General features: G+C 46.5%; 1 protein-coding gene across 1 annotated transcript; it reads right to left on the bottom strand.

Moving 5' to 3' along the window:
- Positions 1–771: 771 nt before the first annotated feature.
- Positions 772–7984, bottom strand: TIMM22 (translocase of inner mitochondrial membrane 22). The gene is made up of 4 exons (XM_021704280.1): positions 7719–7984; positions 5462–5658; positions 3297–3369; positions 772–1444 (listed from the first exon to the last, which is right to left on the bottom strand). The coding sequence occupies exons 1-4, from the start codon at positions 7954–7956 to the stop codon at positions 1368–1370; spliced, it is 585 nt and encodes a 194-aa protein (XP_021559955.1). The 5' UTR covers positions 7957–7984; the 3' UTR covers positions 772–1367.
- Positions 7985–20855: the final 12871 nt, after the last annotated feature.

The raw sequence follows: 20855 nt of genomic DNA, 5'->3' as shown, positions 1-20855 counted from the left end.
CCAACCATAAAAGCCTATTTTTTTGCTCCAGGGCACACAATTAGGCTGAGTTTCTTTTGTCAGAAAAAGACCATTAGGTCAAATAAAAAACACTAATGTGTCAAAACAAACAGGGACGCCTGGGTGGCTCAGTCGTTAAGCGTCTGCCTTCGGCTCAGGTCATGATCCCAGGGTCCTGGGATGGAGCCCGCCATCGGGCTCCCTGCTCAGCGGGAGGCCTGCTTCTCCCTCTCTCTCTCCCCCTGCTTGTGTTCCCTCTCTCGCTGTCAAATAAATAAATAAAATCTTTAAAAAAAACACAAACAAAAAAACCTGGTACCAGAGAACAAGGGTAGCGGAGAACGGACGATCTTCACCAGCCGCTGCTGATGGACTCATCAGGAGGACCACAGCAGGACTCTTCACACAGCGTGTCCTTGAGCTGGGCCTGGTCCAGCGGTCAGAGCCTAAAACCAGTGTGGCCCGGACCGCAGGCATTCCCATCAGCCAGCCCACAGGAGGGTTTTTAGAAGAGGCCAGGGCTTATGCATGGAATTTCAGTGTATCCTAGGACACGGCTGGGCTGGGCGTCTTGGAGGGCAGGCCCTGGCTGAAGTAACAATCTCAGAACGCTATTCTGCAAACCCTGAGAATCGAGCATTCCCACACTTCTCAGGAACTTTCTCACTCCCCCTCTGGATGTCCAATCTCTGGGCCACCTGGCACCATTTTGGGGACTCATGGAATTTGAAAATAAAAATAAACCAACCTTTTATTTATTCATTTATTTTATGGTATGAAAAGCCTTTATTGTTCGTAATGGGAAGTGGAGGAGGAGGGGATGGGACCACGCTGTCACTGTTCCTCCCCCCGAAAAACCAACCAACCTTTTAAACTATAATCTAACTTTTTAAACAAAGATCGCAGAACACTAAACAAAATGACATGATGGGTTGGCCAGTCTACATTTACTCTGCCCTGCCATGTGGGACGGACGACCGCGTGGAGTTCCGAAGTACACGAGCTTCCTGGTACGTGTCCAGTCACCTCTGGTCCCACCGCACAGAACCACCGGAGGGCCAGCCGTGGTCGGGACGGAACCCTTAGGGAACTTCATTCCTACCAGTCACCACACTCCTGATCTGCCCGAGAGAGGTTGGCATGGCACATCCCCCACACAGCGTGGCGGGAACCCAGGAGCAGAGAATGTGGCTCCTCAGAGGTGGAGGCAGGCGGCAGCCAGGTGGCTCCCTCACGACACCAACAGTAGGAGGGAAAACAAGGGTCTGCGGTCTCTGAAGCGAGGGCCCTGCAGTGGGACAAAACTGGCCTCCACAGAGCAGCTCTGATGCTGGGCTGGCAGCATCCTTCCCTGGAGGCAGGAACTCTCACCGTAGGTAATAATCAATGGCAGCAGAGAAAGCAGCAAAACCTCCACACCCAATGACCCCGGCCTTTAAGCCAGCTGTAAAGCAAGCAGAAATGACATTACCTGGGGTGACAGACACCGAGTCAGGCTGCCTTCAGAAGTCTGCCTAGCCACGGCGGCGAAGAAACCGGTGTCGACATTCTGTCGTCCAACCGACCCGTCGGATCTGTAAGACTTCCAGGAAGTCCACAATCTACCCCAGTGTGCTTTATCTAGCTGTATGTTCAACTTTTCTCATTCCAAAAAATTATGATTTCCAGTTTCATGAAACAGCCCCTCAGGCAGGAAGCTGGTTAAGAGAATCAGCCCTTGGAAGCAAGTGAAAGCATATGGCCTGTTACCCTGACTTGTTTATGAACTAAATTCCTGGGAAGGTGATCAAAGCAATCCTGGAGGGAGCTGAGCTTCTCAACGTCCCTGACAGAGCTGAGCGATGGGAAGACCAAAGGAAAAGTTACTCTATAAATCACAAATGGCTGTCTGAGGAGCAGAAGCAGCTTTTAATGATGGCAAATCATCCTGCCTCTCCGAGAAGGAGAAAACAGGCTTTTTGTTTTGGGCAAATCAGGCACGGAAGAGGGCGAGTGGCCCAGCAATGGCCCCTCGGAGGAGTCAGGTCACTGACCCCCCACACCGCACTCCTGATGGGCACACGGACAGAAGTGCAGAGAACTGTTTTCTTTGTTGTTTCTTGCTGATAACCCACATTTCCAGAATACCCCTGTCTGGCTTTCAATGGGTAGAACACTAAGAATCTTCAACTGCAGAAAGACATTACCATATAACTTACACAAAATATTAAAACTGACAATTGTACGGTATTAAGAAAGATGTCTGAGCTACTTGAAATGCACGGACCTGAAAGTTCAGCAGCGCCTGCCATTTGGTTCAATGGGCTCTCCAGGGCTGAACAAGACCTAGTCGTGCTTCTGTCCTATCCTACAGATCAATACACTTCAGGAATTCCTTACTGGGAGGAAGTTCTTCCCATCTTTTCAATGTGAGGGCAGTTCTTTTTTCTAAAATCTAGATCTGGGGCGCCTGGTGGCTCAGTCGTTAAGTGTCCGCCTTCGGCTCATGTCATGATCCCGGGGTCCTGGGATCGAGCCCCGCATCAGGCTCCCTGCTCAGCGGGGAATCCTGCTTCTCCCTTCCCCTATTCTTGTGCTCTCACTCTCTCTCCCTCCCTCTCCAATAAATAAATAAAATCTTAAAAAAAAAATAGATAAATCTTTTAATAAAGGAAAGAAGGGGAACACCTGGGTGCCTCAGTCAGTTGAGGGTCTGCCTTTGGCTCGGGTCATGATCCCAGCGTCCTGGGATCGAGCCCCGCATCAGGCTCCCTGCTCAGCGGGAGGCCTGCTTCTCCCTCTCCCACTCCCCCTGCTTGTGTTCCCTCTTTCGCTGTGTCTGTCTCTGTCAAATGACTAAATAAAATATTTTTTAAAAAAATAAAAAATAAATAAAATCTAGATTTTTTTGTGGTTCTCAGCCATGGGTGATTTCATCCCCTGGGGGAATTTGGCAATGTCGAGAGACACTTTCAGCTGTCACAACTAAGGGATGCTACTAGCTTCTGGTGGGTAGAGGCCAGGGATACTGCTAAACATCCTACAATGCACGGGACAGCCCCACTCTCCATCCAGCAAGGATTTATGTGGTTCAAAATGCCAACGGTGCCAAAGATGAAAAACCCCGGTCTAGATACTAGAAGTTTCCAAAAGTATGTTAATGCAAAAGTAAACCTGATTTACTTTTCAGAAGAGAAGAGTATCAAGTGTCCACATATGCCTTGGGCTGTCCCTGGAACACGCATGTGTTTGGGAATGTCAACTACAGCACGTTGTCCAAGGCCACAAAGCAAACCAAGCAGGAGCTGTTTACTAACCTCTGAAACCGATGGCTCCCCCCGTGATGCAGCCACTAATGATGCTGTTCCTCCCATCTGACCTTCCCCGGTGCTGTGGGTGGAGAAACGCAGTTCAGAGCCAAAGAAACAAGCCAGACAAGATGTTTAAGGGAAAAAAACACAGGGTTTCCAGCTGGCTAATTGAGTCCCTCCCCAAAGGAAACCTAATCCTTTTCACTTTCCAAAATATAGTTCCTAAAATTTGAATGTGTTCATGGATGCTTCCTGCAGGTGGTACCAGAGCGCTGAAACCAAGTGCGCCATTTGAGGAGTAGTCAAAATCTCTTCTCTGGTTCCCCAACAAGTCTCACGGTTAAAATCATTAACCAACTTCTAACAGACACATGAAAACATGCTCAACATCTCTCATCACCAGGGAAATGCAAATCAAAACTAAATGAGATATCACCTCACACCCGTCAGAATGGCTAAAAACACAATAAACAACAGGTGTTGGCGAGGACATGGAGAAAGGGGAACGCCTTGCACTGCTGGTGGGAATGTGAACTAGTGCAGTCACTCTGGCAAACAGTATGGAGGTTCCTCAGAAAGTTAAAAATAGAACTCTTGGGGTGCCTGGCTGGCTCAGTCATTGGAGCATGTGTCTCTCTTGAGCTCAGGGTTATGAGTTCAAGGCCCATGTTTGGTGTAGAGATTACTCAAAAATAAAATCTTGGGGCGCCTGGGTGGCTCAGCCGTTAAGCGTCTGCCTTCAGCTCAGGTCATGATCCCAGGGTCCTGGGATCGAGCCCCGCATCGGGCTCCCTGCTCGGCGGGAAGCCCGCTTCTCCCTCTCCCACTCCCCCTGCTTGTGTTCCCTCTCTCGCTGTGTCTCTCTGTCAAATAAATAAAAATAAATCTTTAAAAAAAAAAATAAATAAATAAATAAAAATAAAATCTTAAAAAAAAAAAAAAAAGAACTCTACCATACAATTCAGCAATCACACTGCTAGGTATCTACCCAAAGAATACAAAAATACCAATTCAAAGGGATACATGCATCCTGATGTTTATAGCAGCATTATCTACAATAGCCAAATTATGAAAACAGCCCAAGTGTCCATCTTTTGACGAATGGATAAAGATGTGATAAAGATATATACACACAATGGAATGTTACTCAGCCATAAAAAAGAATGAAATCTTGCCAATTGAAACATCATGGATGGAGCTAGGGAGTATTATGCTAAGCAAAGTCAGTCAGTCACAGAAAAACAAATACCATATTATTTCATTCATGTGGAATATAAGAAACAAAACAAACAGGCAAAGGGAAAAGAGAGAGAGAGAGAAGGGCAAACCAAGAAACAGACTCTTAACTATAGAGAACACACTGATGGTGACCAGAAGGGAGGTAGGTGGGGGGATGGGTGAAATAGGTGATGGGGATTAAGGAGTGCACTGGTTGTGATGAGCACCAAGTGTTGTAGGGAAGTGTGGAATCACTATATTGTACACCTGAAACTAATATAACACTGTATGCTAACTAAAATTTTAAAAAATTTAAAAACTAAAATCATTAACCAACTTCTAGCCTACAAGGAGAACTAAAAAATAATGCAAGCCTAAATAAATGCAATAAATGCCCAAAAAGTTTAATTAGGAACTATTTTTATTTTTTAAGATTTTATTTATTTATTTGACAGAGAGAGAGGGAACAAAAGCAGGGGGAGTGGGAGAGGGAGAAGCAGGCCTCCCGCTGAGCAGGGAGCCCGATGCGGGGCTTGATCCCAGACCCCGGGATCATGACCTGAGCCGAAGGCAGATGTTTAACGACGGAGCCACCCAGGCGCCCCTACATTAGGGACTACTTAATGAAAAGTCAATCTACCAAGTATCAGGCATTTCTGATCTGCTTTCTAATCAACATTTCTCTTTAGAAGTCATAAGATGGAGGGGGAGGGGGCTGGGTGGCTCAGTCAGTTAAGCGACTGCCTTCGGCTCAGGTCATGATCCCGGGATCCTGGGATCAAGCCCCAAGTCAGGCTCTCTGCTCAGCAGGGAGCCCTCTTCTCCTTCTTCCTCTCCCTCTGCCATTCCCCTGCTTGTTCTCTATCTCTATGTCAAATAAATAAAATCTTCAAAAAAAAAGGAAGTCATAAGGTGGTACAGGCAAGGCTTTTTCAGAAGGCAGAGACACTTACGGATTCTACCAAACACTCAGTGCAAGAAAACATGGCGCCCACAATGGCAAAATTTTTGGCGTAGGACATTCCTCTCTGTCCCATGTCTTTAAGAACTTCCTTTGCTGTCGGCGTACGGTAAGGATCCTTAGGGTCAAAGCCCACATTGGTATCAATGCCGGCAGTGAACACCCCAAACGCACCTCCCAAGACAAATCCTGAAAACAAACACAGAAATGAAGATTTCTTTGGCATGTTTTCTAGGTTACTGTAATGAGGTCATCATACTCAAATACACATTTTGGATGGCCACCAGCAAAGAGGACACTCCCTACCTACCCCCGCCACTCCACCTTGCCACTCAGACCCTCCAGTTAGCTGGTTTCCACATCACACAAGCCAGACCTTGTTGACAGTTTCTCTGTCTTCCTTTGGATTTCTTCCTTTTCTTTTCTTTTCTTTTTTTTTTAAGATTTTATGTATTTATTTGAGAGACAAAGATAGCGATAGAGAGTACAAGCAGGGGACGAGAGGGAGAAGCAGGCTCCCCGCTGAGCAGGGAGCCCGATGTAGGGCTCGATCCCAGCACCCTGGGATCATGACCTCAGCAGAAGACAGACACTTCACCGACTGAGCCACCCAGGCGCCTCGCCTCCTTTTATTTTCTAACATTCCTCAAGATTCAATCTTTAACCTTCTGCTCTCTGTCTATACTCATATATTCAGCTATCAACTTTGCAAATCACTCCCTTGACGATGGTGACATTCATAATTGTCATTTAGTGAGTGCCATGTGCCAATTACTCTGACGCGTTATAGTCACAGCTTCTTTTATTCTTCATAATAGTCCTGTGAGGTTGATACTATTATCGTCTCCATTCTGTAGCTGAAGCAGCTGAGGCTCAGGGAGGTTAAGTAACTTCCCTAAGGTCACAAAGCTACCAAATGGCAAACCACACACTGCTGTCCCCAACTTCCTGAGCCTGCTGGACATTTCCATAGAGATGCCCTCTCATCACCTCAAGGTCAATATATGTTTAATGAAATCGTGGACACCTCCCCTCCAGACTTTCTTACTTATGGCTCCTTCTTTCCAGTCACTCCAGCTCCAAACCTCAAGGGCATTTCTGACTGCTGCTTTGCTTCCCCTCGCCACAACCCTATGTTCACAATTATCCTAGTCTAGGACCTTTATCACTTCCACTCTGAAGCATTACAAAGACTTATTCATCATTTCATCAAATATGTAAGTGATTTATTAGGATCAGACACAATGATGAACAAAGACCCAGGCCAGGCCTCACCGAGGTCCGGTTTAGCAAAATCCCTATACCGTCTCCCTATCCACAGACTTCTTCCTTTCCCACACTCCATGCTGGTTCATCATGTGCATCAATTACTGCCCTAACGCCTAAAGGCAAAAAGCCCAAATCCGCAACTCCACCCCCAACTTGAAAGGGCATTTCCCTTCCTCTTTTCTACCCCCATTCTCTCAATCCTTCAAGATACAGCAGCAGTCTCACCTCTTGTAGCCTTCCCCAAACCAAAAAAAAATACCTCTCTTTCCTTTCTACTATACTTCACATCTGCACTCACTATATTTGTTTCTTGATTGTCTTTCGTTCTCATTGAGATTTCAACTCATCTGCAAATGCGGCCAACCTCTTTACAGGAGAGACACCATACATTCATACATTTAAGCCTTCAAAAGGTTTAAGGGGGGGGGGGTGCTCCAGACTTCTTTCCCCCTTGTTCACCGCCATCTGATCACATTGGCCACACTGGCCTTTGTTTTTCAAACCTGAAGCCGGTTCCTGGCAGACCTTCGCACTTGCTGTTCCCCTATGTTCCACTTTCCTGCCAGGCTCCTTCCCAACACTGTTGCTTCTATATATATCAAAATGTTAGTTTCACGAGAACCAGGCTCTGGTCTCTTACCCCGTCCCTCCACTGCCAAGCACGTGATGGCTACTTGTAACAATTTGTTCAAAGAATGCTTATTTAAAAGCGAATCAACGAATGAATGAAGTCAACCATTTTATAACCAACCTCCAGGCCCCGACCCGTATAGTACCGATTCTCTGATCCAATTTCCAGAGGCGAAAACTAACCTCAGGGCCTAGAGAAGGGTTACTCGAGTTCACGGATCGAGGCAGGGGTGAGGTCAAGATCGAGGTCCACAGGCTCCTCGCCTCCCAGGCGCGTGGTCTTCTTGGCAGAGGACCCTGCTGCCGTCCAAGCCCTCAGCCTCCCAACGGCCCCCCTAGTCGCGCCTCACCTCCCACGCAGGCCAGCGCTGCCTTGAAGGCACAGCTTTCCATCACCTTCTCGATCATCTTCTGTTCCTCACTCTTGGTCGGGCTCGGGATCCCGCCCAGGCTGCCGGGCTCCAGGAGCCGGGGCTGACGCTTGTCGCCCACCAGGTATTGCAGGAGAAGGCTGTACTGCAGCGGGGCTTCGGCGGAACCCGCCGCCTCAGGCGCGGAGGCGCCCGCACTGGGGGCAGTCGCCGCCATGACTGCAGTTGCCCGAGAAACCCTGGCGTTCTTCTTCCCGCAGCAGATTCCGCAAGCTTCACGTCAGGGCCCTGCGCGCCTGGCCACCGTGCCGCAACGGCAGATTCGCCACAACGAACAAGTCCAGTAAACTGCGACAGCAAAGTCCGTTCGTGCATCCAGCGAAAGAGAGATGTTCCCCCAAAAGCCTCTTGTGAATACCAAATCAGGCTCGTGCAGCATCAAGATTCAGAGTCACCAGAAAGCGCCCTCTTCCTCGGGGCTGCAGCGCGGTGGGTACAGGGATTTGTAGGCCACGCATTTCCCAGGAGGCTTTGCGCGGGCACTCGCCTCGCCGCTGCCTCTGGAGCTCCCGGCCGCGGGGTGGGGGGGAGGGGCAGCGCGCCCGCGAGGCTGCAGCGCTCCGGGGCCACGGCAGGGGGCGCACGCGCCTCGCCACTGCCCTTCCAGCCTAAGCGTTCCTTACGGAGGTCAATGGTGGAAGGTGCTTTGTAAATAAACGTGAAAGCGTGGTATAAATGTACGCAGTATATGTTTTGTTTGACAGTTAAACCTTTGCGGAGAGAGAAGGGACCCAACAAATGAGTGAACAAATGAGCGAAGCTAGCCAAGTATAAGAAAAATCAGGGACGGTGGTAGGAGGTGGAGACGACTGGCCAGATGGAGAGCGCAAGGCTGGGGCTGCTACTCCAGCCAGCTGTTGCTGTCAGTGGAATTGGTGATGGGGGACTAACATTGCCCTGGAAAGCCACGTTTATAGTATGTGAAATTAAAGTCTTCACCGGCTTGCCGACTCAGAACCTAAAGGTAAATTGTAAGATAGTATAGTACTGTGTATGAACCCAGGCAAACTTTTGCAGTTTATACGGTACTAAAATAGATCCCAAGCTATTGCCTTGCCCCAGACTAGCAATGTATTTGGGTGTTTTAGCTAAGAGAAACATAAATAGAAACAGGTGGTGAGCCTAGCCAGTCAACGTAGGCAGAGATACTTCACTGGTACCCAGAGTTCTCTGTGCCCGCGAGCATGGCAGATGCTTCACCCTGCTTCTGTTCACACCAAGCCACTGACTGAGCTGGTCCGAAGGTCCCCCGGTGGCTTCCCAGTTGCTGAATCTAATTCAGACCTCATTTTACTAGACTTCTCCACTGCATTTGACACTGTTGACTCCTTCCTCCTTGTCTGAAGTTTCTTCATAGTTTTGGTGGAGCGTCTCTCCTACTTTTGCTACAGCCTCTCCAGTTGCCCAGTTTCCTTTGTAGGCACCTCTGCCTGGCCTTTTCTTGTTGGTCCTCTCAGGGCTTCATCCTTTACTCTCTTCTCACGCAGCTCATTCTACCTGAGCAGCTCATCCTCGTGTTCTACTCCACTTCTAATGCAGTAGTGATCTGAAATCTTTATCTCCAGCTTAGACCTTTCTCATAAACACAAGAACCAGACATTTCCCATAAGCGCTTCTAACTCGGGCGCCTGGGTGGCTCAGTTGGTTAAGCGACTGCCTTCGGCTCAGGTCATGATCCTGGAGTCCCTGGATCGAGTCCTGCATCGGGCTCCCTGCTCGGCAGGGAGTCTGCTTCTCCCTCTGACCCTCCCCTCTCTCATGTGCTTGCTCTCTCTCATTCTCTCTCTCAAATAAATAAATAAAACCTTAAAAAAAAAGCACTTCTAACTCAACATGCCCTCCAAACCACCCTTTCCTTCCAGACGAATGAGGGACCCAGGGCTCTGATTTATGCCGAGGTCTTAAGAGCCCCAGTTGTATCTGAGAGAAATTGGGACACGCCCTCCCCCAGACAAGTCCCAGGTAAGGTGGCCTTGGAAAGCAAGGAATGGTCTAAGTAATTAACCCTACTAAGAGAGCAATCATCAATCCCCAAATGAAGGTTCTGCTTTAGAGTTCAGGTGAGATCCAGGTCAGCACGTAAAGAAATTCCATGTGGCCCAGGTACGTGAAGGAAGAAGCCTTTTATGGAACATCCTTGGATCCTTGGCCTGGATCACAGATGGAGAGAGAACAGTTACAGACACTGCTCTGGTATCTCCCTCCACCTACCCATTTCCTTCCATAGGTGGAATGGGTTTCACCTGCTGGAAAACTTGAACCTCTTCAAGCATATTCTGAAAGTGAGAAGTGGTTTCCCATGTCCATTTCCCCGGGCTGAACCTCTGCCGGTAGCCTAGGGACTCTCTCTGGCCCTGGAGTCCAGCAGTCTCACGTTACAGTTTGTTCCCCCCCCCCCAGGTTGTCTGTGCTGGCCACAAGGCTACGGGGGAGCATCTCAGTGGGTCCGGGAGAACAGGGGACCCCCATTCCTCGCCGACCAGAACCTTAGGGTCTCAGGTTAAAGTTGCCCATTCTTGTTGGTCCTCTAGATTTCTGTTCAGAAGCTTTGGCTGGTAAACTTGAAAGTGTCTGGGGGTGGGGAGTGCACCCCTCAGATCATTGTAAACCCTGGGATGCAGGTAACTGCTCAAAATTTGAGAGGCACCACGGGTATGCCCACAGCCCATTGGAACAAACGTGTAATTGCAAAGCCAAGAGTCTCGGTCATTTGCCGTATGCAGTCCTTCCTTCATCTTTGAAGGGATGGGCTTGGAAAATTGTCACCAGTGTCCCACAAGCATTGTTCCACATGGCTTGGCCTTTTCTTTCTAAAGGGATTATCCATTCGGATTAAAAGAAAGCAAGGGATCAAAAAAGCACGTGTTTTTGCAAAGTTCATACATTTTTCTCCAAATCCTAAGATATTTTGCTAGCTTGTTCCTTGATATTTAATGTATATATTAATACCTTTTGGTATTAACATAGTAACCTTTCGGTGTCTCAAAGTTGTGATTGAAAATCATTTATATTGCAAATGGTTTCTATCTAATCATTTGGATTTTCAAAAGGAAGTTAAGTCACCCCACTTCTGGGAAGCAGTGATTAAGTCGTGTCCCATGAAGAACCTCCCTCTGTCCACCCCTATAAGAGAGGCAGGATAAGTTGTCTACTGTTTGGACTTTTGAAGTAAAAAGAACAAAATAAACCTTTCTAGAGGAGGGCTGAAGAAGCAGTGTAGCTAATTTGATTGTTAATAGTCTGCTATTTATTAACTGCTTTATTACTGAAGGCAGAAAATTGAGACTTCTGAAAAACTTCCTTTTCTGATCCTTATCTCTTGCGGTTCTGAAACTTCAAGATAACAAGCAAAAGGGATGCCTGGGTGGCTCAGTCGTTAAGCGTCTACCTTCAGCTCAGGTCGTGATCCCAGGGTCCTGGGATTGAACCCCGCATCGGGCTCCCTGCTCCACGGGAAGCCTGCTTCTCCCTCTCCTTCTGCCCCTGCTTGTGTTTCCTCTCTCTCTGTCTTTCTCTCTGTGTCAAATAAATAAATAAAATCTTAAAAAAAAAAAGATAACAAGTAAAAAAGGAGCCAACTAATTAACTTCTGGACTAGCAAATAGGGAGGAGCCTCCTTTGATCTCTGACCAGAATTGTCTAAGCCACAGAGTAAATACTACCTTCATTGTAAGCAACAGAAACCAACCCTGGCCAGTTCCCACAAAAAGAGAGGGATTTATTAGAAGTATAATGAGGTGGGGGCACCTGGCTGGCTCAGTCAGTAGAGCATGTGACTCTTGATCTTGGAATTGTGAGTTTGAGCCCCACATTGAGGGTAGAGATTACATAAAAAAATTTTTTTAAAGGACAAATTATTTGTTTTTTAAAAAATAAAATAAGGAATGACTGGGTGGCTCAGTCGGTTAAGCATCTGCCTTCGGTTCAGGTCATGATCCCGGGGTCCTGGGATCGAGTCTCACGTCAGGCTCCCTGCTCACTGGGGAGTCTGCTTGTCCCTCTCCCTCTGCCTGCTTCTCCCCCTGCTTGTGCTTTCTCCCTGTCAAATAAATAATAAAATCTAAGAAAGAAAAAAAAGAAAGAGATAGAGAGAGAAAGGAAGAAAAAGAAAAAGAAAGAACAGAAGGAAGGAAGGAAGGAAGAAAGAGAAAGAAAGAAAGAAAGAAAGAAAGAAAGAAAAAGAAAGAGAAAGAAAGAAAGAAAGAAAGGCTATGGAATGGTGTGCTTCTGGCATTTCTTCTCAGCTCTGCGGTCAGGGACATCATGTTGGTAGCCTGAAGTTGGCCATGATGGAGCATTCACCTCTTAGAGATCAGTACATGCTGTAAGTCAGAGCTTTTGTGTTGTTTTTGCTGTTCAATATCTACCAGCATAGCGCTCACTACAAGCAAGCTTTGGAAACTGAGAACACCTTCCCCTCTCTGAGGAAACCAGTAATTGGGGGATAATAGGGCAGAGAAGTAAGACATGAACTGCGGGAAGTATGTAGGAAAGTCCCAGGAAATGGTGAATGTTGCTGACTGATAATTAGAAAGAGAAGGGTTCTGGGGCACCAAGACTTTGAGCCCCATGTTGGGCGTAGAGATTACTAATAATTATAAAAAAGAGAAAGGGGGGGGTTCTCACTTCCATGAATGTAATACCATGTTTGGTATCATTTTGGATTCCCTGTGTGGACAAAATGTGGCCCAGGAACTCTCCTGGGGCTTTTTTTTTTTTTTAAAGATTTTATTTATTTATTTGAGAGAAAGAGATAATGAGTAAGAGCACGAGCAGGGGGTGGGCAGAAGGAGAAGCAGGTTCCCCACTGAGCAGGGAGCCTGGACACAGGACTCGATCCCAGGACCCTGGGATCATGACCCGAGCCGAAGGCAGACGCTTAATGACTGAGCCACCCAGGCGCCCCTCTTCTGGGGCTTTTTAAAGACATTTTTTTTAAGATTTTATTTATCTGTTTGAGAGAGAGCACAAGCAGGGGGAGTGGCAGAGGGAGAAGCAGGCTTCCCGTGGAGCAGGGAGCCCGATGTGGGGTTTGATCCCAGGACCCTGGGATCATGACCCGAGCCGAAGGCAGACACTTAATGACTGCACCACCCAGGCGCCCCTCTCCTGGGGCTTCCAAGGCACTTCTGGCTGTTGGCCTGGAGGCATGCTGTAGCAAGCACGCGGCTACATGTACCAGGGACTCTCAGAGGATGCTGGCCAAAAAGATGAAAGGCGCCTCTAAGTCAACAATGGCCATTCAGTTGAGAAGGTTGCACAAGATGATTTTTCTCCAGGGCTGAGGGGGCTGGGGCACTGCTGCACAGTCCCATGTCCTGATGCTACATCCACAGCTGAGTGAGAAAGCCTGGAGGTCCTCTGGGTTGAGGATGAGCTTTTCTCAGAGGGGTACAGCATGCGCCCAACTTTGCTGGGGCCACAGCCCAGGCAGGGCAAGCGGAGTTCTGTATTTTTTGTTAGAACTTCTTCACAGCTCATCACCTGTCACTCAGGAGTACTATGGTCTGCAAGGGACACCGGCAGGTAGGCTTCTGATCAGAAAGCAGAATAAGAGCCAGGCATTGAGGGGCGCCTGGGTGGCTCAGTTGGTTAAGCAACTGCCTTCGGCTCAGGTCAAGATCCTGAAGTCCCGGGATTGAGTCCCACCTTGGGCTCGCTGCTCGGCTGGAGGTCTGCTTCTCCCTCTGACCCTCTTCCCTCTCTTGCTATCTGTCTCTCATTCTCTCTCTCTCAAATAAATAAATAAAATCTTTAAAAAAATAAAAATTAAAAAAATAAAATAAAATAAAAAAGAGCCAGGCATTGAATGGATTGCTCAGACATGGGAACCTCCTATAGACAAGAGTTGGTCGGATTGGAAGCAGGTCCAGGACTCAGAATGCTGAGGCCAACATGGGTTTTAGAGAAAAACTTCCATCCCTCCATCCCTACCCAGAAGAAGGGACTTGGCCCAAGGTGGGCTCTCTGAGGTCTCAGGAGGCAACACTAGCGTGGGGGTTGGCAGGAAACGCTCTTGCCTGTGAACTGGGAGCAGAAGCCCCGCAGGAGGCCTCCGAAAGCAGAGAAGAGCCTGAACCTACAGGGGAGCAGTTAGGAAAAAAAAAAGCTGGATCCCAAATGAGGCTCCCTGAGGCCAGGGGAGCAGATCTGAGAGGCAGACCAGAGAGCTCGCCTAAGGATGTGTGACTTTTATAGAGCACCCACAGGTGGAAGCTGCTAGGGGGCTACTGGGTTCGGGTGGATCTAAATGAGAACTTATTTTCCTCCACAAACCTGTTCTTTCTGAGTTTCCCATCTGGGTGAACAGTGCTTCTGTGAACTAGATTAGTCTTAGACTCCTTGCTTCCTGCGTCCCCTGTGTACCATGTAGATAGCTTTCAAACCCATCCCTTCATTTTATAATTCATTGCCACTCCCATGGTCTGGGCTCTAGTTAGTTTTCATTTCATAGAATTTTAATTGTTGTTCACACCTACTACCTTGCTCTTCTCCAAACCATCCAGAGCTCATCTTTCAGCACAGAAACGTGATTAGTTCCCTGCTCAGAATTCTTCTCCGTACCAGGAGAAAATCTCAACTCCATATGTTCTTTTTAGAGCTTGTGCCCAAGAAGGGATATAGGCTTCAGGCCACGTTCAGTTCTCATTTGAACATTTCCATTCTCAATTGCCTGTTTTCCATACCTCTTTTGGATCTAGAAGTGATGGTTCAGAATCATTCTTAATAATTGGTGATCTATAGTGTTTGAGAGATGAGTTTGGACTTTGTGACTTGTGCCTTGTCCTCAGTCAAGAACAATTGCTGAAAATATTTATTATTACTATTTCTTAATTCTTTTAAAAAAAGATTTTATTTGGGGTGCCTCAATGGCTCAGTCGTTAAGCGCCTGCCTTCGGCTCAGCGCATGATCCCAGGGTCCCGGGATTGAGCCCCGCTCAGCGGGAGGCCTGTTTCTCCCTCTCCCACTCCCCCTGCTTGTGTTCCCTCTCCTGCTGTGTCTCTCCCTGTCAAATAAATAAATAAAATCTTAAAAAGAAAAGATTTTATTTATTTATTTGAAAGAGAGAGAGCGCGTAAGCACAAGCAGGGGAGGGGCAGAGGGAGAGGGAGAAGCAGGCTCTCCTCTGAGCAGGGAGCCCAGGACCCTGGGATCACGACCTGAGCTGAAGGCAGACGCTTAACGACTGAGCCATCCAGGCGTCCCTTTTGCTTGTTATCTTGAAGTTTTAGAACCGCAAGAGATAAGGATCAGAAAAGGAAGTTTTTCAGAAGCCTCAATTTTCTCACCTGCCACCCAGGTGCCCTATCTCTTAATTCTTTTTTGCCTCTTACCTAAGATAGTCATGGTGAGAGCAAAGGGATCCTGTGCTGTTTCCAGTGACAGATCCTGAGACTGTAGCCTGATTCTGGTGGGTGGTCTTAATGTTCTGGAACAGATTTCTCCCCCAGCATAATTGTTTGGAGGTTTTACTTCCTCACCCATACCCAACAATCCAGATTTGCTTACTATCTCTTGGGCTGTTGTTTTGGCTTTGCTTACAAAAAGCGATTGGAGACTTGGCAAACAGTCTGGCAGCCTGGTGGATTGTTAGGACCCACTTCAGACTCAGTTAATGAATCATCCACTTTGGCTGGGTCTGCAGTAGGGTCACAGCTGGGATCCTGGTTTGATCTGAGAAGCACTGGGGGCGGTGGAAATATGCATAATGTTTTTCTCGCACTTCACACTTCCAACTCAGGAAAGTGTTAGGAGGCTTCAGGAACTAGAGGCTTCTCCTGCTTTGCTGAGGGATGACATGAACAATAAAAAGAACAGTAATGGTGACTTCCCAAAATTACTTATGAAGTTGGCGCCAGCACGATAAGTACCACACTTCTGACTGAAGCCGATGAGGATGATGCCCTACTTTCCCGTCCCTCATGGTGACCGTCGTCACATCTCTGCTCAACTCTCTGTCCAGGAATTTCCCTTATCAGTTGATCAGCCAAAAAGACCAACTTTTAAAAAAGGAACAGATAATGGGGTGCCTGGGTGGCTCAGCCAGTTAAGTGACCGGCACTTTGTTCCAGCTCAGGTCGTGATCTCATGGGTCCTGGGATCGAGCCCCGTGGGGAGCCCCACGTCGGGCTCTGAGCTGAGCAGGGAGTCTGCTTGAGATTCTCTCCCTCTGCCCCTCCCACCCTGCTAACGCCCATACTCTCTCTCTCTCTCTAAAAAATAAATAAATACATCTTTAAAAAAAAAAGGAACAGATAAAACACATGTAAAATCTGTAATACAACATTAATCTACAGGTAAAATCTTTTACAGGAAACTCTCAATTAAATGGAACACATTTTTTGTTTGAATACATCTTGATTCAAAATTTGTTGAATCAATTATTTTTTTAACTAAATGGACTTGGAAGACTTTTATAATCAAAATGTTCATTTTGTACTAACAGTTTTTTAAATTTTTAAAAAATATTTTATTTATTTATTTGACACAGAGAGAGAGAGCAAGAGAGGGGACACAAGCAGGGGGAGTGGGAGAGGGAGAAGCAGGCTTCCTGCGGAGCAGGGAGCCCGATGCGGGGCTCAATCCCAGGACCCTGGGATCATGACCTGAGCCGAAGGCAGGCGCTTAACGACTGAGCCACCCAGGCACCCCACTAACAGTTTTTTTTAATAATGGAATTTGAATTTTTTTGTATGAGACCTTTTTTTCTCTTTCATTTGGAGATGCTCTGATGTATTTAATATTTTTTACCCCACTTATAGTATCTTATTTTTTGAATAAGTTCTTGTTTGAAAATTCAAAAAGTATTTTTTTCTTGGGTTAAAATAATACCTTCCCTATTTTTCTCAACTCTATTTCCAGTCCTTCAATTTCTTTCCCCAAGCAACCTGTTACTATTTCTTAAATGTCTTTCCAGATATATTTAGTCCATATGTAAGCATATTTGTGCATGCATATATGTATTTTTCTTCACTTAAAAATTTACAAATGATAGCTTAGTATTTCCTACCTATTCTGCACCTTACTTTCTCTCATGCTACATCTTAGAGGTATTCCGTATCAGTGTATGTGATGGTTAATTTTATGGGTCCATTTGACTGGGCCACGATGTGCCTGCCCATTTATTTGGAGACAATGTATTCCTCATTTGGGTGTGTTACTCTGACTCATTTACGGAGTGACCCCAAAAGCTGCTAACTTTGAGTGGTGCCCAGAACAAGAGAAGGCTCTGCAGTAGGTCCAAGCTGCCTGGCAAGCTGCTCTGCCACTTGGGCCATATTTGCCAGCAGATCCAACAGGGCTTAAGGGTCAGTGGCAGACAGGGATGCTGTGGGGAACCTCTGGCAAACACCTGTAGGTGAGGCCCTTAAGATTTTTTAGCAAAGCCCTGCCATTCTCTGTGAATAATGGTATTTTTTAAAAAGATTCTTTCTTTTTGTAGAAAGAGAGAGAGTGTGGGTTAGGGGCAGAGGGAGAGAATCTTCAAGCAGACTCCGCACTGAGAAGGGAGCCTGAAGCGGGGCTCGGTCTCACACCACAATCCATGAGATCATGACCTGAGCTGAAACTGGATCGGACACTTAACCAACGGAGGCACCCCGGCGCCCTAAATAATGGTATTTGACAAATAGTACTCTCTCCATTTGAGAAACAACACTTGGCCTGCTCCTGAGTCTTGATAGAGGCTGAATGCTTGACCATGGGCCACCAAGTTACCATGCTACCTGAGCGTCCATCATGAAGTGGGTATGATCTGACCCACAAAGCCATAAAGTTGGGCATGCACAGGAACGCTCCATCATCAAATGGAAGTGGTATCTAATGACTGGGCCCAAGCAGGCTGTAAAGGCCCAAGTAAGCTACATGAAGAAATGGCCCAAATGTCTGTGGTCCCCCGTCCTGCTATAATGCCTTCTAAGCAGTGGGCAGGACTCTGAGTAGTGCACCTGGTTATTCATTTTGCTTGGAAGGAGTAATGCCAGATGTGAGATTATATACTGATTCATGGCATGTTGCTAATGGTTTGACTGAATGGTCAGGGACTTGGAAGGGGTGCAATTAGAAAATTGGTGACAAGAAACTTTGGGGAAAAGTTATGAGGGTAGACCTCTCTGAACAGGCAAAGATACATGAAGATATTTGTGTCTCCTATGAATGCTCACCAAAGGGTGACCTCAGCTGAGGAAGATTTTAATAATCAAGTAGATACGATGACCCATTCTGTGGCTATTAATTGGCCTCTTTCCACAATTACTCCTGTCATTGTCCAATGGGTTCATGGACAAAGTGGCTATGGGGACATGGTTGGAGGTTATGCACGTGCTCAGCAACATGAACTTCCACTCACCAAAGCTAAATTGGCTGTAGCCACTGCTGAGTGCCAGAGCTTCCCACAGCAGAGACCAACACCAAGGGTCTAGTATGGCACCAGGGCGATCAATCAGCTACCTGGTGGCAGGTTGGTTACTTTGGATTGTTTCTATCAAGGAAGGGGTAGTGTTTTGTTCTTACTAGAATAGATACTTACTCTGGACATGGATTTGCTTTCCCTGCACACAATGCTTCTGCCAAAACTACCATCCGTGGACTTACAGAATACCTTATGCATCATCATGGTATTCCATACAGCATTGTTTTTGATCACAGAACTCAGTTCACAGCAAAAGAAACATGGCAGTGGGCCCATGCTCACGGAATTCACTGGTCTTACTGTGTTTTTTACCACCCTCACCAACACTGAAGATTCAGTTTATAATGCTCGTTAATTGGCAGTACCTTGCAGGGTGCGGGAAGATTCTCTAGAAGGCTGTGTATGCTCTGAACTAGTGTCCACTATATTCATGGGTCCAGGAAATCAAGGGGAAGACATTGGATGGGGTACCACTGATTATTACCCCTAGTTACCCACTAGCAAAAATTTTGCTTGTTGTTTGCACAACTTTCTGCTCTCCTGGACTGGGGGGTCATCGTTCCAAAGGGAGGGATGCTTACATGAGGAAACACAACAATGATTCCATTGCCCTGAAAGTAAGACTGCTGTCTAGCCACTTGGGGCTCTTCATGCCTCTGAACCAGCAGGCAAGAAGAGTGCTACTGTGCTGGCTGGGTGATTGATCCTGACTATCAAGGAGAAATTGGAGTCCTACTCCACAACGGAGGCAAGGAAGATTATGTTTGGAATATAGGAGATCCCTGAGGGTATACCTGGTGATTAAGGTCAATGGGAAACTACAACAACCTAATCCAGGTGGGACTACTTACTAATGGCCCAGACCTTTCAGGCATGAAGGTTAGAGTCATTCCACCAGGTAAAGAAACAAGACCAGCTGAGGTGCTTGCTGAAGACAAAGGAAATACAAGAAGAATAGTAGAAAAAGGTAGTAATAATACTAGCTGTGATCACATGCCCAGTTATAGACATGAGAGCTATAATTGTCATGAGTATTTCCTTCTTATATTGTTATGAATATGTGTATATACATATATTTGGCAAACGTCTTTGTTTCTTCCCTCTTTTATTCACTTGTAATATAAGATGTATTTAAGGATTGTTAATTTAACATTATTTTATTGAAGTTACAGGAGAAGGAGAAGAGTAAATATCACTGAAGGACTTTATCTCTTTTTATGGGGAAAGGGTTAGTCCATTTTTGGTTCTACACAGGATATTTGTATCATGTTAGGTGGAATTATGATCTTGTTATTGTCTTTATTTGGAGAGTAAGCATGGTTTAAGGAGATGCATATGGGTGCCAAGTTGACAAGGGGTTGACTTGTGATGTTTAATTTTATGTATCAACTTGACTGGGACACGGGGTGCCCAGATATTTGGTTAAACATTATGGTGGGTGTGTCTGTGAGGGCATTCCTAGATGAGATTAACATGTGAATCAGGAGATTGCCCTCTCCCATGTGTGCCTCATTTAATTGGAGGAAGGCCTGAACAGAACAAAAAAGTGAGGTAAGGGAGATTTTGTTCTCTTCTGCCTGTCTTCAAGGTGGGACATAGGTCTTCTCCTGCCTTTGGATTCAGACAGAACTCACACCTTCAGCTCTCCTGGTTCTCAGGCCTTTGGAATTAGCCTGGAACTCTACTATCAGCTCTCCTAAGTCCAGCTCGCTGACTGCAGATTTTGGGACTTCTCAGCCTCCCTAATCATATGAGCCATTTCCTTATAATAAATCCCTATAGATATTGGTTCTGTTTTTTGAAGAACATAGGCTAATACAGTGTACATTGAATTTTCGTTCTTTTCAATGAATAGATTGTATTTCAAATGATGAATGTGGTATGATTTAATCATCTTTGTTGATACACAGTTTGGCTCTTTCCAATTTTCCAGTCTTTTTCTGATTTCACCAGTGTATCAGGAAATATCTGTATACACACATCTTTGTGCACATATGTTACTATACCTGAAGACCAAGGAATGTGATTTAAAAGTCTTAAAGGTGACATATATCTGTGTATATGTATAGCCAGGGGCGCCTGGGTGCCTCAGTCCATTAAGCGTCTGACTTTGTCGGCTCAGGTCATGATCTCAGGGTCCTGGGATCGAGCCCATTGTCGAGCCCGGAGTGGTGTTCCCCATTCAGTGGGAAGTCTGCTTCTCCTTCTCCCTCTGCCCCTCCTCCCACTCATGCTCTCTCTCTCAAATAAATAAATAAAACCTTAAAAAAAAAAAGAATAGTGGGACGCCTTGGTGGCTCAGTTGGTTAAGCGTCTGCCTTCAGCTCGGGTCATGATCCCAGGGTCCTGGGATTGAGGCTCCCTGCTTGGCGGGGAGCCTGCTTCTCCCTCTCCCTCTGCTGCTCCCACTGTTTGTGCTCATTCTCTCTGTCTGACAAATAAATAAAATCTTAAAAAAAAAAAAGAATAGCCAGTCAACTCATATAACTAGCTAAATACCAGTAGGGACATTATCTATAAGTGGGTCTCTTGAACTGCATAAGCAGAGAGAGTGCTTTTCACAAGCCAAAGGATGTTGGCTATTCTTTACAGGAAGCCAAATGAGTCTCCTTGGGCTTCTTGAAAAAAACACCCACTAGAATTA

This window comes from Neomonachus schauinslandi, chromosome 15 (assembly GCF_002201575.2).
Source record: "Neomonachus schauinslandi chromosome 15, ASM220157v2, whole genome shotgun sequence".
In the NCBI taxonomy this organism is placed as follows: Eukaryota; Metazoa; Chordata; class Mammalia; order Carnivora; family Phocidae; genus Neomonachus; species Neomonachus schauinslandi.
Note: the sequence above shows the minus strand (reverse complement) of the source record. Positions and strands in the feature narration are given on the sequence as shown.